General features: G+C 35.6%; 1 protein-coding gene across 1 annotated transcript in view; it reads left to right on the top strand.

Annotated features, from left to right (window-relative positions):
• nampt1 (nicotinamide phosphoribosyltransferase 1) overlaps positions 1-17,624 on the top strand; it is a 32,865-nt gene extending 15,241 nt beyond the window's left edge. Inside the window, exons 5-11 of the mRNA XM_084407256.1 lie at positions 3,493-3,651; positions 4,857-4,993; positions 5,686-5,911; positions 8,744-8,863; positions 8,957-9,097; positions 13,520-13,654; positions 15,514-17,624. Coding sequence (XP_084263382.1) covers positions 3,493-3,651; positions 4,857-4,993; positions 5,686-5,911; positions 8,744-8,863; positions 8,957-9,097; positions 13,520-13,654; positions 15,514-15,627 — 1,032 coding nt within the window. The 3' untranslated portion in view covers positions 15,628-17,624. The remainder of the gene's footprint in view (positions 1-3,492; positions 3,652-4,856; positions 4,994-5,685; positions 5,912-8,743; positions 8,864-8,956; positions 9,098-13,519; positions 13,655-15,513) is intronic.
• The last annotated feature ends 510 nt before the right edge of the window (positions 17,625-18,134 follow it).

Here is an 18,134-nt window from a genome sequence, read left to right as displayed (position 1 = left end):
GAAGAGGGGATTGGGATGATTTTTAATGAAACTTGGGAGGCGGATGGCCGCTACTCTTCCATGTATCTTAGCATGTGGTGTGTGCATGTGTATGTGTGCGTGCCTATGTATGCATGCATTTATGTGTGTGCGTGTATGGAAAAAAAAGTGTCCTGAATGAAAATGTCACAAAAAAAAGACTTGTATATGTGTATTATAGTTTATTTTTCAACTTTAAAGTGTTCGTTCGTGATTGTTCTTGAAAATCAGTACGTTTATTCTCTGGGTTTTTTGTTTTGTCTATTTAAATTCTATTTACAAACTCACCACACACAGTAATGGTCAATAACTGTAATTTGTTGAAAGCTTAATCTTTTTCTGAAAAATATGACACCTTGCACATGAAGATTTGCACATTGTTTTAGAATTTTACAGTCAAAAAAGAAAAATATGTGAAAAACTAATTATTATTAACAATTAATATATATATATATTTTTTTAATTTATTTTTTACACAATAGACTAGGGGTCGTTCAGGTTTTCCTTTTTTTTTTCTTTTTTTTTCCTGATTTTCCTGATCTTATTATGCACAATTCATCAGTGCATTGTTTTTCATGTTAATCTTACTCGGAAAAGACTGTGTTTAATTGACATCAATATATTAGGTTGTGTGAGCTATTGAATAATGTTCACCAGAATACTCTATTGTAATACAGAATGCCCACTTCTCATGATCCAGTCAGTTCCTGATAGATAAAATCAAGTCTCGCCCTACATTTCCCTATGCACTCATTGAATGCATCCAGTTATTGAAGTAAAATAGATTGCGATGTTAATTGGCGACAAACATTCTGCCACGACATGCGTATGAGATCACTATCAAGTGAGAGAATTGCAGCAGATTCAGAAGTTAACAGTGGTTTGAAACAAATTAAATGCCTTTATAATCAATGTCCAAGAGTGTCATTTCACATGAGCTGTTGAATTGAGTCCATGTGATCGGGACACTGTGATGTTCTTGTGTCCAAAGAGCGTCATGTGCTTATTATCAGTTAGTGTGTGCAGTATGATAACATTGCCTGGCATCCCCTCATACCAAACCCTCTGTGTTGACTGTGTGACACTTCCCAAGCACTCGGGTGGCATGAAGCGGATCTTTCGGTTGTTTTTGGATTCATGTTCCAGCTGACTACACACGGGGAAAAAGTAAACTGACTAAACCAGCACTAGCTTCATTTTTAAGTTCCCAGAAATGTGCCCCTTTCACATGTGATGATACAGAAGCTGCATTAGAGAAAACACACACCGGAAAGGTTCATGGGTTCAACAGCAGCTGCAAGAAACAGTTACACAAACTAAAAACACACAACACTCCTAGCACAGAATAAGACTGTCACTTTTTATTCGAACATGACGTGAAATATGAAAATAAAAATAAACTATCCGGTTTTTAAAGTGCCATGTGTAGCGCATTTTTTACAGTCTATGATTAGACCGTTTGAATTGTATTTTATTGTTTGCCATCTCATCCAGTAGCAGGCGCTCTAAACGTATTGTAGCGTAGGCCCATGACCAAATCAAGCGAATAATATAACATCATATAACTGCATACTTTCCTGCACAACCGGTCGGCACCTTTTTTTCCACGTTGCCTAATTTTGTGATTGGCTATGCATATAGTGGCACTTCATACAGATTAAGTTGATAACCTGCTGTTTCAAACATTAAGTCAAACATTTTTTTCAGACCTGAGTCCTGTTTATGACCGTCCGACTGTTAATAAATTTCTGATTGAATCTCCGTTACGGTGGGTTTTTTTTTTTTCTTAGATATTCGAATACATTGCTTGATATTTGATATCCGTTCGAATTAGATTTTTCTCAAAAGTGACAGCCCTAGTACAGAATGCTAATTAAACACAATTGTGTGGTAATAGCTGAGGGGAAATGTTGAAATTAGGGCTGCACAATATATCGAAATTATCGAAATACCGCAAATGTATATATTGCGATTATGCATATCACAACGGCTTGCAATAACTGGGGTCATGATCAAAAGACGAAGAGAAAATCACTCACTGCTCTTGGCTGAACAACTTTTGTAGCTTTAACCCTCTGAGGTCTAAGGGCATTTTTTCACTTTTTCTCAGATTTTAGATATCTTATCAAATTCACCTTTTAAAAGCAATTACATAACATAATCCCATGTGTTTTATATCAAAAATGTGCAGAGAAAACTCAGCTCTCTTACTGTTGAGCTCACCACTTGTCCTAGAGCATTGTGTAAAGAGAGAGAGAGGGATAATTTGGCTGGAAAAGGTGAAAAATATAAGTCCGATTTATTTATTTTTTTATTATTTTTTATTATTCAAATCTCTCGTGGAAACATACCATTACTCATGTGGACGAATTATTTTGGTCCTTGATATGGGTTACCCATAGTCTTAGGGTCACAAAAGTAGTGTAATATATGAATAAAATAGTAGATAATGAATAATAATTGTCTAAAGTGACATTTTGAAAAATCGTTTTTTAGTACAAGTTTTGTCTGTGACTCTACCTTCACCAAATGTTAGAGGGACTGAGATAAAATAGGACTCTTTCTCTCTCCATGTCAGCTTGGTATTTTCCTCACCGTGAGGAGATGGGAGGGTACTTAGGGATTTCAACCGAAGGGATTTGAACGGTCATCTTGTCTTCCCTCTTGCTCTCTGTATGAGTCACGTACGATCTCGCGAGAATAAGGACGTTGAAGCTGAGAATCTATCGATTACGGCAAAATCAGAACCATTTATGTGTGCTGCACAATCGCGGAGATATTAATAGAAACATTTAGTAAACATCGAGTTGACGCGCCCGCGCGTCATCCGACCTCAGGGGGTTAATAAGAATCAGTATATTTAATTTATATATATATATATATATATATATATATATATATATATATATATATATATATATATATATATTACGTTTGATTATTCAGTTTCTGTTGTAAAATAAACCTGATGTAGGCCTTCCTGAAACCCTAACCCCCACTGATGTTATAATAACACTTCTGATGTTGCAGTAAAACACTGCTGTTCACTTTTGGAAGTTGTAGGGATGTTTTCTTGCCACAAAAATAATGTGAAACCTTAAATTTAAATATATTTTTACGATAATTTTCGTTCAATTGCTGAATGGTAAGAAATAGTTCGGGAAATTTATGTTATGGAACATTTGACTTTCTCTCTGAGACATGCCAGGAGGAAATGTGAAGCATATTGGAAAAACTGGATATCTTATCTGAATACAAATTAAGATTAGTATATGTCTTGTCCCCCCCCTTTTTTTTTTTGTCTGTCTGGTTTTCTTTTCTTTCTTTGTTTTATCAAAAAAAAAAAAGATAATTTGTTTATTTTACATACTTTAAGCGTTATCGTATCGAATATTGCATTATTTAATGAGTTATCGCATTTTTCTTCAATATCGTGCAGCCCGAGTTGAAACGATGCGTTTGTCTCCTTCACAGACTATCCTGGTTCAGTCCTGGTATCCCATCACCGTCGCAACTAACTCACGAGAGCAGAAGAAGATTCTGGCCAAATATCTCATGGAAACGTCAGGAAGCCTGGTGGGACTGGAGTATAAACTGCACGACTTCGGCTACAGGGGGGTTTCATCTCAAGAGGTGAAGTGCTTAAAGCTTTTAACCAAACCCCACAAATCTGACTCAAGTACCACGTTGGTCACATAGACCAGATTCATTGGGTTAGTAGGACATAGTTGGAATGTCTAAAGCTGTGTCCGAAACCACTCACTCGTTCACTCATTCGCTAATCCCTATATAGTGTATGGCATTTGAGTGCACTAAGGAGTGAACGAATTGGGACGCTGACGTTTACACTGTGCGTCGGAGAAACGGCTTCGTCACACGTAGTGATAAAACTCCTTTTATCTTACATGTTACTTACAACATTAACACTCATAATGACTTTATTTTGTAATTATATATACCTCCGCGCCAACTTTGTAGTTCCGTCGATTTAAATTATTAGAAACTTTGACGCTCACAGATGCCGTGGTCGTTGAGCGCCCTCAGGCGACCGTTATGAGTATTACATGCGAATTAATAACGAATATTTTTAAATCATCCACCGAATTATCATCTCTTCCTTACAGTTTCACGAGTTAACAACAATACCACAAATCATTAAAACACCTGGCTGTTAGTAAAACACATTACATTGAGTTAATGCCTAAATAATATATTTTAATACAAAAGTAATATAGGCTACCTATATAATTTACCTTATTTATATCATTTTAAAATTCATCTATATAATATTGTCTCAATATTTTAATATGTTTTATTCAAGTAATGACGTAAAAAATTAAAAATTAATACAAAATAAAAAAGTAATAAAAAATAAAAAAATTATAATAATAAAACTAGCATCAAATAAATGTTAAAGCAGAAATAAGAAAGCTGTAAAGTAATCTCTGGTTTAAACTTGCTCGCTACCGCACTTTCCACGCACGTTCAGTCCTCCCCGCATTGGATTGTGGGAAATAGTGCTTCAGCAAGTGTACATTGAATGTACACTCGAATTCAGAGAGGATTGTGGGTAAAAGTACGTTCACTCAGAATTCGGACACCACTACAAAATGGCCGACACCCGATATGTAGTGCACTATATAGTGGATAGGGAGCGGTTTCGGACACAGCTTAAGATGAGACTCTATCCGAGTCTAAAGTATCTCCTGACTCGTATACTGTAAATACCAAGCATTAAATGCATGCAGAACATATCAAACATCCTCCACCCTGTCATTTTCTCTCAATGGTGTCATTTCTGCACTAGCCGTGTGTTTAAACTCGTGTCTCGCTTTCAGACGGCTGGCATCGGCGCATCTGCACACTTGGTAAACTTCAAAGGAACAGACACTGTGGCCGGGATCGGTGTTATCAAGAAGTACTACGGCACCAAAGACCCGGTTCCTGGTTACTCAGTACCAGCTGCGGAACACAGGTGAAACGACTCCTGATGACAGTTAATCACACAGCTTAAAGTGAAGTCATGGCCTATAGGGTTTCCTTTTAGTGAAGTGTGTGTGTATTCGCCTTCTTTTTAGTGAAGTGTGTGTGTATTCGCCTTCTTTTTAATGCACGATCGGTTTGTACCGGCGTTACTTTCCCAGTTATTTTAACTGTACAGAAAAATAGTTGCTTGATATTGCAAACTGTTTTTTCTTATCACATTATTTTCGTTTATTAAGGTAATCGTTTTTCTAGCTATTTACCAAAAACGGCTCATAGAAGTATCGCTCATTGAAGGAAATTAGCTTACTTCCACGTTGCATGGTCTAACTCATTCTGGTTGGTTAGTTCCGCATCATCACACTTCTTATTTCCTCACTCTTCAGCAAAGAAACAATGCAGTTCATTGAAACAGAGGAACTTTGCACTTTGCTTCAGTAGTGCTTTTGAAATGAGGCTTGCTTTGATAGATATTGTCAATGCTGCCACCTAGTGGCACTTCTCAGAATCTGAAACTATTTATGATCAGCACTTCAGGTTTTAGGAGTAGTGTTTTTTTTTATAGCATTGCTAAATGTTATATTAATAATAAAAAGTATAATAATTTTTTTTCCCCTAAATAATTTAGCTTGTCTCTCTTGATCTCACTGACCGTGTGTGTGTGTGTGTGTGTGTGTGTTACAGCACAATCACTGCCTGGGGAAAGGACCATGAGAAGGATGCTTTTGAACACATTGTCAAGCAGTTCCCCTCTGTCCCCGTGTCCATCGTCAGCGACAGCTACGACATCTACAACGCCTGCGAGAAGATCTGGGGGGAAGATCTGAGGAGCCTGATCGAGATGAGGAGCGCAGACGCACCGCTGCTGGTCCGGCCAGATTCAGGAAACCCTCTAGACACAGTGCTGAAGGTAGACACTCACATGATGTTGTGATGAAGTATAGCATGCGACACACAGTACTTCATCTGTACCCTTATATATATACAGTTAATCCAAAGATTCTTCATACAGTGACTACCAGTAAAATTTATACAAATTTGGGACCAAAAATTATTCAGACACTTTGACCTGACCAGTGTTTTTTCTTTAATTGCTAATGCTGAACAAAATGAAGCATTGCTTGGTAATTGGTTGAGCTAAACCAGGGGTCTCCAACCTTTTTTCATTTGAGAGCTACTTTTTAAAAATGAAAGTGGCCGAGAGCTACTCATGGAATGCAATACTAAAATCTCTTAAAAAATGTCTCATAACTCTCATATTAACAACTATGCAAACTGCTTTAGACCTTAAAGAGTTATTGTAGGCCTATATATGTCACCCTTAATTGTCAGAGATAAAAAAAAAAAAAAAAATTATACTGTAAAAACACATAATTATTGTTGATTTTATAGTGCATCATCACTAGAGATGAAATGGTATGGAAATGTAATTTCATGATTATAGTGACCAAAATGCGCATGGTTATCACAGAATCCTGTTCAAAAAGTACTAATACTACACAATAAAATCAATTCACCAAGTTTTATGTCAAAAACCAGCAAATAACAAATAAACTTAGCATCAATATGCACTTTTTGTTTACATAAACATTAAAATAATAACATTAAAAATGATGGCCAAATTTGAAAGGAGTGTCTTGCAACATGTTATCTACTAACATGTACAAGTTGTTCAAATAAAGTTTTGACAAAAAAGTTTTTATAAAAAGATAAACCTCACATATTTCAGCCTTTAAATCATTTTTATAAAAAGAATGAGTCAAAAAAGATAAATTACTGACATTTACAATGCACATTAGCTTATCTTTTATTATTAATAGTAAAATTCGGTCCGATTTTCCCGTGGCGTCTGTCGTTGCTATGCAATCATGCACTGCGCTTTCCACAACGACAAAGAAGTTTTAATACAGGGTTCCCGCGGGGTCTTAAAAAGTCTTAAAACGTCTTAAATTCTGAACTTTAAATTTAAGGCCTTAAAACGTCTTAAAAACAGCCAGATTTTCATCCGCGGTCTTAAATTTCATTTAGTCAGGTCTTAAAAAAGATTTTACCCTCGTTCATTTCCAGAAACGCTGGCCGCATAAAGTTATTACAAAGTAGCAAAAAAGTGTCGAAGTCGCTCGCCAAGAGGCGGTTCACATATCGCGTCTTTTTCGCGCTCAAGTTCATTCAAATGTAGGCGCGCGCGCTCGTTTTTTTCCAGGCGCAGCAACATGAACAAAGACATGAAGGATGCGAGTGCACCCAAACACTACGGGTGTTTTTCTCTTCTCCGTAAATAAATCTTGCAACAGAGCTACAGCAAGTGTTTTTCGGCGGTGGAAATCCATTAGCCACTAAAACTGTTTTGTCATTGTGGAGTTGCATAGCAACGACAGACGCCACGGGAAAATCGGACCGAATTTTACTATTAATAATAAAAGATAAGCTAAACTGTATTGTAAATGTCACTAAATCATTTTTTATAAAAAGAATGAGTCAAAAAGATAAATTAAAGTCTGAAATATGTGAGGTTTATCTTTTTATAAAAACCTTTTTTTGTCAACTTTATTTGAACTTGTACATGGTAGTATATAACATGTTGCAAGACACTTTTAAAATCTGGCTATCATTTTTAATCTATTATTTTAATGTTTATGTTAGTGTGTATTGATGCTAATTTTATTTGTTATTTGCTGTTTTTCGACATAAAACTTGGTGAATTGATTTCATTGTGTAGTATTAGTACTTTTTGAACGGGATTCTGTGATAACAGTGATCATTTTTGGCACTATAATAATTAAATGAAATGTTCATGCCATTTCATCTCTAGTTATGATCAACTAAAATCAACTAATAATTATGTGTTTTTACAGTAGGCCTATAATATGCAAAGTACAATTTTCTATAAAAAAAATTATATCTGATTCTGTTCTTTTCTCTGACGCGTTGTTGGGTCTGGAAGGTTACTAATGTGATTTTCTTTATCTGTAAATTAAGTTAATGCTTTTTCAATTACTGAATTCATTGAAATAAAATGAATTCTTTGATTTGAATATTTTTTGGCAATGCGTCGTGTAGGTCTTAAATTTCAATCTTTATGGTCTTAAAATGTCTTAAAAAGGTCTTAAATTTGACAAACTGAAACCTGCAGGAACCCTGTAATAGCTAATGGATTTCCACCATCGAAAAACGCTTGCTGCAGCTCTGCTATAAGATTTATTTACGGAGAAGAAAAAAACACCCGTAGTTTGGGTGCACCCCCATCCTTCATGTTGACTCGCTGCGCCTGGAAAAAATGAGCGCGTCGCTTCAATTATTTGAAATAACGAACTTGAGTACGCAAAAGACGCGATATGTGAACGGCCCTTGGCGAGCTACCTCCAATCAGGCCACGAGCTGCTGGTAGCTCGCGAGCGACGTGTTGGAGACCCCTGAGCTAAACTGTAGTTAAATTTAACAGCTGACAGATATTCAACATAATTCATTTGTTAGACAGAAGGACGGACAAAACCAGTGAAATATTTATATAGTTCTTGTCGTATTTTATTACCATTTTCTAAAATATAGCAAATAAACTGTGATAATGTGAGAAATGTTGAAGGTGTCTGAATAAATTTTGGGTTTGACTGTGTATATATTCCTTTCAAAATGAAGTGCATTCATTTCCTATTTTGAAGGTATAAGAACATATTAGGAACACATTTGCAAAGATTTTTGTGCAGCGCATGTAAAGTCGTGATCATTATGTCTTATTTTGCAGGTCCTAGAGATTTTAGGAAAGAAATTTCATCCGGTTGAGAACTCTAAAGGCTATAAAGTGCTTCCGCCCTACATCAGAGTCATTCAGGGAGACGGCGTGGACATCAACACTTTACAGGAGGTGCGTATGTCCAGCTCACGTCAGACTTCACGCTATCTGTATGCTCTTGCCGAGTTTAAACTCATTCTGGACCCGTTTGATTGTTGTATACAGATTGTAGAGGGCATGAAAAAGCACAGATGGAGCATCGAGAACATTTCGTTCGGCTCAGGAGGAGCTTTGCTGCAGAAACTGACCCGAGATCTGCTCAACTGCTCTTTTAAGTGCAGTTATGTGGTGACGAATGGACTGGGCGTGAGTACCGACTAATGGCAGATTTAGCTGTTGCATTTAGTAGGGATACCATCATATTGGTATCGGCTGATATATGTTCATTTTTAATGTGATCGTTATCGCCATGATAAGAAAATTTGGCCGATATATTAAGGCGAGACACTAGAGGTGAATAGGGTAACATTTTTAACTAGCAGATATCACCATGAAACTTTCCCAGTTGTTTACCTACATTAAGATGAGAAAAAAAATGTATTACAAGTTTTCTGTAATTTAATGTTTAAATATGCAAATTAGGCAATATCTAATTAAATATGCGCTAATTTGCATAAATTGTAAAAAAAAAAAAAAAACGAAATCTGAGTATTGGATAAAGCCAGGTTAAAATTTATTTTTTCATTGTGTTCACATATTAGATGGGAAAAAAATTACAGAGGGATTTATGGATATCCACTTTTGTTATCCTGTAAATCAGAATATACTGTCAGTAGCCTTAAAAAATTATTTTCGCCATGTTTTTTGGAATAAAATGTTATATAAATCAGGCTAGGAATAATATATTTACAAATCCCTCGGTAAATGTCTTCATAATATAACTAGGTACAAGACTGGAAAGTTTGGTGTATAGAGGTGCTACTGAAGTGGAGATTTCGGACTTGGAGTACGAGAGAAAAGTCATTTTGAGAAAACGGGCTTTAACCCTCTGAGGTCGGCAAACGCGCCCCCGCGTTTTGCTGGATTTTTTTCACATAGAAGCAACATAAACTTAAAAAAGTCCGTCATTTACGGTCATATTAATAAAATAAATACATGATTATAAACTATAGAGGGTCTTCTTTTTTTGTGTACACTCACATTAACATCAAAACCTTGTTTTTATTTTTAAATAAATAAAATAAACAGGGTGCGCTTTCAGCTCACTCTGTCTCCGCAAAAATCTTTTTGAAACAAGTCTGGAAAATGAACTGAAACTCAGCTAATACTTATCACACAACCATGAAACATGCGTCTAAAGAAAGCTTTAAATTTCTACTTTTAAATAAAACAATTCACATTCAAAACAAATATTCTCCTGCAATGTAATCTGTAAGAAACTAAAGAGAAGTACAGTTTCTCCCGTCTCACCTAATTATCGGTAATGAGTTCACACCCACTCGCAGAGCGCGCTATTCATAAGATAATGAGCTGAGGTGATCTATGCAAAATAAGGTAAACGCCCCCTGAAATGCCTTAAAACCAGCAAGTTTCATTTATTCACTTTCCTGTGCTGTTGGAAGATGACACGAATTCAAATTTTGCTCAGAAGAAGAGCAGGACTCTGACGACGAACGTTTGTATTTTGAGCGACGAACGTTGAGCGACTTGATCCAGCCGTGGATAATATTTCGGGTAAGTCTTTTTAAATTTACTTGCATTAGTTGACACATGTTCGCATTTATGAGGAAAAAACAATATTACGTGACAGTTCTCCATTATGGACGCGAGCGCTCTGAAGCAGCACTAAAAGACTTTCAAACTTTCACAGAGACTTCAAAACAGAAAGCACAAATCCATTCTTTAAAACGAATTTCGTTTTGTTTTAATTGTATCTTAATTTTAATATTATTTTCATTAACAAATTTCCTGGATTTAATACATAAAAAGTAAATAGGCTAGCAATCACAACATAAGGTGCTTGAACTGGAGATCATCATGAATGATGAGGAAGATTGTAACTCAGACGAACGGCAGCATGTTCAAGAGTGAATTGATCACGCCGAGTAAACACCGAGTTTTCACGTGAGTAAATACGTGAACTCAAGTGGTCTAGTGGTAGAACATTTGCCTAGCGTGTCAGAGGTTCTGAGTTCGAATCTGCACTCATAGTTTTTTTTTTTTTTTTGTCAAATCAGATTATGTTTATCAGTGGTTGTATATCAGGCAGAGACATGTGTGTGTGTGTATTTTGTTTTGTAATTTCACTGGAACGAAAAGAGAGTCTCCATAACGGATTGAAGCGCGCGTCCGAGTGAAGACTGCGCGAGCCTAAAACAAACACAGTATCCGCGTCTGACTCGCGGGAATCCACGGCGCAAACCTGTGAGGGGCTGTGTTTTCTCGAGCCCCATATCAGCTCAAGAAAACAAGTTTATTCAGATCATTACTTGTTTACACCGTCTCGCAGCGCTGTGAGGAATAATAATAATAAGGGAAAATGTCCCTCAAAAGGTAGATGTAAACAAACTATTAAAAGGTAAATATAATTTTTTTTTCTTTAAATAATTTTTATTGGGTTTTATTAGTAACAAATTTGGGGAGAGGATAAATATTCCAAAACTGAAAATACAGTATGAGAATTTACTGCACAATTACTAGACATGTTTACCTTGGATATTATACAATTTACAAGCACAATTTGTGGAAAAAAAAATGTATATAAAAAATATAAATAAAATTTATTTTTGTGTATAAATATATACACATGTATATGTGTGTGTGTGTATGCACATATATATATTTGTATAAGCAACGTATTAAACTGCAAATTAGCATTTATATTCCTTATAATAAAAATGAAAGACCTATGTTACAGACATATGAAAGACAACATTTCGTTGATTAGTTTTGGATAGATTATACATTTTTACTGTAAAATATCTGCCACCTCAAATAAGCTTTTATTTGCCAATTTTTTTGTCAAAAATAATCAAATAATCAATCAAATCCTTAACTTTGAAATATGTATGATAAAATGTATACTTTAGTTTGTACAAAGAAAGATTACACTTGAATTGTTGTTTATTTAAATATTTACAAGGTAGATGTAAACAAACTATTAAAAGGTAAATATAAGCCTTTTCTTTAAATAATTTTTATTGTGTTTTATTAGTGACAAATTTGGGGAGAGGATAAATATTCCAAAACTGAAAATACAGTATGAGAATTAACGGCACAATTACATGTTTTCCTTGGATATTATAGGCCAAATTGCAAGCACAATATGTGGAAAAATAAAAAAGAATTGAGATGCTTCCAACTGTTGCTCTTGCATTCTTGTGGCTCAGTGACTCACCTGAATGAATGGCTCATTAAGTATGCGGTCCTCAGGTGTGAACCACTACATATGCATGATCTGTGACGCCCACTCCGCATATGGCCTTTCCAAACAGAAAGTGCTTTGCAAAATTCAAATCAATGTATTGTGTTATGTGAAGGATTAGGCAGGGTGATTTTCACATAATTTTGAAGAAAAAACACTAGGCGATGACATCCATTAGACAAAAGTCTTATTGGCACATATTTAGTGTGTGTTTTGTGGTCTTATTTCAGAAACTTTAGTTTTTAGTTTTTTCAATAACCACGCATAAACATTATTCTCTCAAAAATGCAGACATGTACATTCTTGTTGCTCACATATTATGGTAGCCCTGTTTGTGCTAAATAGTGTGTAATTTTTTTTTGCCATTACTATGTTTATAAGCAACTGAAAAAAGCACAAATGTCAGGGCATGTCAGAACATCTCAAGGACCCCAAAAACACCTCAGACCCCAGAGGGTTAAAGATTTATCATCAGCCAATGAGATTGCGCATTCAGCCCCTTTTACTTTCACGATTGGTTGCTGATAAAAAGGAAATGACCATATTTGGATCCGACAGCGTTGTACAGGAGAGAGAGAGCTTTCCAGCGGAGCAGCACGCTGATTAAGAACGCCAACTTTTGTTGAATTTATGAGAAATCTACAGACGCAAACAGACAAAGTGTAATAAAATAAAGATCTAAATGTGTATTTCAGACTTTTTTTCACCACAAGTCTGAAAGAAGACATGTTATTGAAGACAAATATCCCAAAAATCTCCAAATTGACCAGTAAAAAAAAAAAACCTATGTTTTTGCTTGCCGTTTCTCGCCTTAAGGCCAATAAATAACACTTCGGATTCGCACTGTTCGCCATGATGGTTTTTAATTGCTTGAAATATGATTGGAAAAAGGGAATGATTGGAAAAAGGGTATTTTCCCTTTTTCCAATCATTCCCTTTTTCCAATCATATTAAGCAACACATAAACATTATAATTGTGTGCTTGGGACGTGGCTTTTAATGGTGAGACACTTGTTTTTGTAATCAGGCTCTCAAAAATTATATAAAAATGTGGGTTTAGATTTATCGGCCAATATATCGAAGAAAATAAAGAATTATCGATTATCGGCTAAAATGTTCATATCGGTGCATCCGAAGCACTTTGTGACACGAGTGTCGCTGAAATTACATGCTTCATCTTTAATTGTACTTATGATGAGCTTAAGTGTTTACCTAAACATTAATGTTAACAGTTAATCAATCAATTTGTTATTTTAATGACATAAAAAAAATTCAGAGAAACAGAAATATATCTGACCTTGTATATAGTATGCATAGTTCAGAAAATGTAGGATTTATTATTAATAAGATGTTGTTAATTACAGGTAAACGTCTTCAAAGATCCGGTTGCAGACCCCAACAAAAGGTCAAAGAAGGGTCGGCTTTCTCTTCACAGGACGCCAAGTGGAGATTTCGTTACTCTGGAAGAGGGCAAGGGTGATCTGGAGGAGTATGGAGAGGTACGTTCATTCAGCGTGATTAAAAATGAATCATGCATTTAGCTTGATAATGTTAGACATTTGATGAATCGTTGTCATGTCGGAATAAGATCTGACTGAATCTAGATCGTGATCTTTTAACGATTGTTTGTGCAGCTCTGCCCTAGTGAAACACAAATATACTCAAATAGATTTGAATTACATTTATTTTATGCTAAGTACACTACAAATACATTTACATATTACGTACTTAATCTAAATACCCTGCAATTGCACTGTTAGTACACTAAATTGGTATAAAGTCTGCTAATTTTGTACTTAATGCACTTTACTCATCCAGAAGGTCCAACTAAAGATATACTTAAGCATATTTGATTGTGCTAAAGTGGAACCATTGCAAGTGTATTTTAGGTACACTTAAAATATATTGCATTTAAAGACTGATATTATACAGTGTGATCATACTATCCTCACTAATAGTGTTGTTAAAACACAGTTTAGGCTTAATATTAAGAAATGTGCAATAAAGAAATACTCCAAATAAAGTTTAATTATAACTTTTATAGCAAACAATATGTCAGTAAATATGTAAATGAGTTTGTGGTGTGCTTAGTATGAAATAAAAGTTTTTTTCACTAGGGTACTTATTAAAAATATGAATCCATTCGCTTAATTGCATGTCGTCAAGCGGCAGCCTGTTCAGTTGCCTTACATTTACATTCAGTCATTTATCAGACGCCTTTATTCAACGAGATTTACAAATGAGGAATACAGCAAGCGAGTCATGAAAAGGCCAACAACGCAAGAAGTGCTCGAAATACAAAGTTTCAGACATTGCTTAGACAGGGTTCCCACGGGTCCTTGAAATCCTTGAAAGTTTGTGAGTAAAAAAAATAATAATTAAAGGCCCTGGAAAGCTTTTACAAATAAACGTACATAGAGGCAGGTCCTTGAAAGTGCTTGAATTAGGCTAATTTTATTCAAGAAGTTTTCTGGAAAAAAAATCCATATTATTCCCTCCGGTCCGCTAATGTGTTATTTCGCCAACACTTCGTGGCCTGTGCACACTAGCTTGCTTGATTTACGCTAGTTACGCGCATTTAGTGTTTCCCGCGTGAGGTACTTTGTGTTGTACGTTGCCATGACGCTCACGAAACTACTACGATGGCACCTCAACGTTAAATTAAAGGTGCTCTAAGCGATGTTGGGTGACGTCACTTCTTGTTGACGTTCGAAGTATTGTCAAACAAAACGGAGGCTAGCTCGACCCTCTCTCCTCCCCCTCCCTTCTGTGCTTCCTGAAACAGGCTTTTCCGGTGTAAATTCGGGACTTAGCGCGTTCCTTTTCCCTCTTCTTTGCTATTTGTTCATCGGAACGTCGTCGTGTGTCGGTCGTATCAAAATTCAAGAGAATATAATTCTAACGTTAGTCGTTGTTGTTGTTGTCTTGGACATCTCTCCTCTAGCTAACTTCCCTCTTCATTCTTCTCTCTCCTCCACACCCCCCTTCATGTGCACGCGCACTAACCCCCCACCCCCACCCACAAATCATTCTTGTCGGTGATTGGCTGGAACACTGTTTGTTATGTTTCGTGGTCCAGGCTGGGCCATTTTGTTTTTCTTGCCGTTTGTGGAGCCTGTGCTGTCTACAGAGGCCGCGGTTTTTTTACAGTGTGTTCAGGGGACAGGCAGCTAGCGGATAGTGAGGAGATGTTTGCTGTATGTGACAAAAAATGTTTCGGCTTAAAAAAAACGCGTGACATCGCTTAGAGCACCTTTAAGTCTTTGAATTTGAGGGTATTGGACCTTGAGAGTCCTTAAAATGTCCTTGAATTTGAAGTTCCCTGCTTAGAGTAATGTCCTTTTGTGTCCCCTCGCAGGACTTGCTGCACACTGTGTTCAGGAACGGGAAGATTGTAAAGACGTACACCTTCGATGAGGTCAGAGACAATGCCAAGCTGAAGGAGAGCGAAGTGAAGGATCTGCTGCTCTGAGATCCTCCATCAGTCCTCTCTCTCTCTCTCTCTCTCTCTCTCTCTCTCTCTCCACTCATAATCCACAGACGTGAGGACATGTGCCCACACACTCACCCCACCGTCAGTTCAGTGTACAGAGCTGATCTATGTTTCTGTCTACTGACTCCACTATGCTTCAATGTCTCTTTCTAATGGCGGATGAGAGCAACTGTCATGCTATTTAAATCATGTAACTGTGTATTTGACCAAGCGTGCTATTGATCACACGTCTTTGCAGGAATGGAGACGTATATGTGTGCGTATACCGCGAGACGAATTCGCTTTGCTTTGACTGTAGGATTGAAAGGTAATCGTTCAGTGTTTGTCGAATGTGAATGTTGTGTGTAGGGTTTTCACTTTATCAAAGGATTAATCTATTCCTTTATGCAAAGGAGACGGCTGAACTAGAGGGATACGTTCATTCTCTTTTGTTGGCTTTGTGTTTGTCCTTTTCTGTTTTCATTTCAATGGTGAAACTCGCAAGACTCACATGTTTAGCTATGCCCTAAAATCTAAAGAACTGAATGAGAAACTTAATTTTGCATAAAGGAAATGAAGCTTTCATGTTTAAAAATCAAAACCAAAAATTCTCATTATTACAGTTTTTTACTGTAATTCTTAATAGTAATTCAATTTTCATTAACTATTCTTATTATTAACAGTTAACATATTAAATGTTGTTACTGTAATGCAGTATCTTTTTATATCGCAATATAAGATTTTTTTTTATTTATTATTTAAATCAGCATAAATTACCACAATTTATTTTTACTGTAGTTCTGGATAATGATTCTCATTAATCATTCTCATTATTAACACTGACCATTTAAAATGTTTTTTTACTGTAATGCAGTATTTTTTAATATCACAATATTTTTTAATTTCTTTAAATCAACATCAATTAAAGGCACCACATACTTCCATGATGTATAAATATTATATATCTTAAATATACCTTTTGGTTTTTTTTCAGTCTAAACGGATCTAAAAGGAGGATTCATTTTCTTTATGCAAAATATAATTTCGTATTTCTCTCTTTAGATATTTTTGGGGGTTAAATATTAACCTGGACATGTTTGTGACAGAATTCAAGCAGATATAATAGACCCTTCACGTTCTATATTTTCCAGATTTTGCCAACATATTAAATACTCCATCATAATATACAAATGTAAACCTGATATATTTAAGGCGACAAAAAACATCTTTTTTTTAAATATCCACTACAGCTTTATTTGAAAACACAGGTTTTATTACAAAGCAGGAAAACATTTTAGAAGAGCTTGGTTTTACTATTTTGTATACTTAATGTTTCAAACTCCAGAATCATTATTTTTTATGACGGACGTAAATACCGCCAGAGTTACCATAGTAAATATCCATAGTCAGAGTAATGTGGCCAAACTGCCTCCTCTCTTTTATATATCGGCGTGTGGTATTATTTTGAGAGCTGGCGTCTTATTAGTGCAAATAGAGATCTGTTCTTATTTTTGTCTAATGCCCATTTTGTAACAACAGAAAATTCACTGATCTGTTACGATCTGAAGAAGACTGATGTTCAGTTAGTCTCTGGCACGTGTGAGTGTGTGTGTGTGTGTGTGTACATGTTGGATTGTACACTTGGTTGACAATACCTGCTAATTATAATTTCATTGATGTTTTTATGTATATGTTGGGTCTCCCGTTTTGTTTCAACCTCTTCATATATTTTAGACTAACATGTCCGATGCCGTTTTGACAGCATATTGAAAAAAAAACAACAACAGTCATTATGTCATTATTTCTTTTCCTTTTTTATGGAATAGTGAACAAGATGCAACCATTCCCTTTTATAGCTGCTTTAAGGACAGTAAAGTGTTTCTCGATGCACTAGCCTTCAATCTAGTAATTAAATCACTTCATTTTGATCACAAGTTTAAAACTGTGTTAAAGGAACATTAGTGTGAAAGTTTAAATAAAAAGCAATATCATACCAATTCTGGTTTGACTTGTATTTCTCTCGATGCTGTGGTCATTTTATTTTGAACATGTATTTACTGGTCATATTTGGTAGCAGCCAATCATTGCGCAAAAAAATATAGTGCCAAATTTTCTATATAACAACATTCTTTTGTTATTTTCATGTAAATAATCTATAATAAATATGAATATTTTGAAGAAATATTAAAGTATTATAAATGTTATGCAAATATAAAAGTTTTTACAATATTTATACAGTACTTGTTTTGTTATGATCCCGATACCGAACTGAAAGAGCTCCAGCCATAGATGTACCCATAGAAACCACATTCGACCAAGTCGACTCCGTCCGCCATCTTGGAACGGTCAACATTTCAGGTGCAGTCATTACTTGGTAAAAATCAAGTTTTCCAAGATGCCATAACATTGCACAGCATCTGGTTGTGAAACGGCCGAGATTTAAATCCCCGAAAAAAATATGATAACCTTTCTCAGGAGAGACTGTGTTGGTTTGTGTTTTTATATGT

The sequence above is a fragment of the Rutilus rutilus genome (assembly GCF_951802725.1).
Source record: "Rutilus rutilus genome assembly, chromosome: 4".
In the NCBI taxonomy this organism is placed as follows: domain Eukaryota; kingdom Metazoa; phylum Chordata; class Actinopteri; order Cypriniformes; family Leuciscidae; genus Rutilus; species Rutilus rutilus.
Note: the sequence above shows the minus strand (reverse complement) of the source record. Positions and strands in the feature narration are given on the sequence as shown.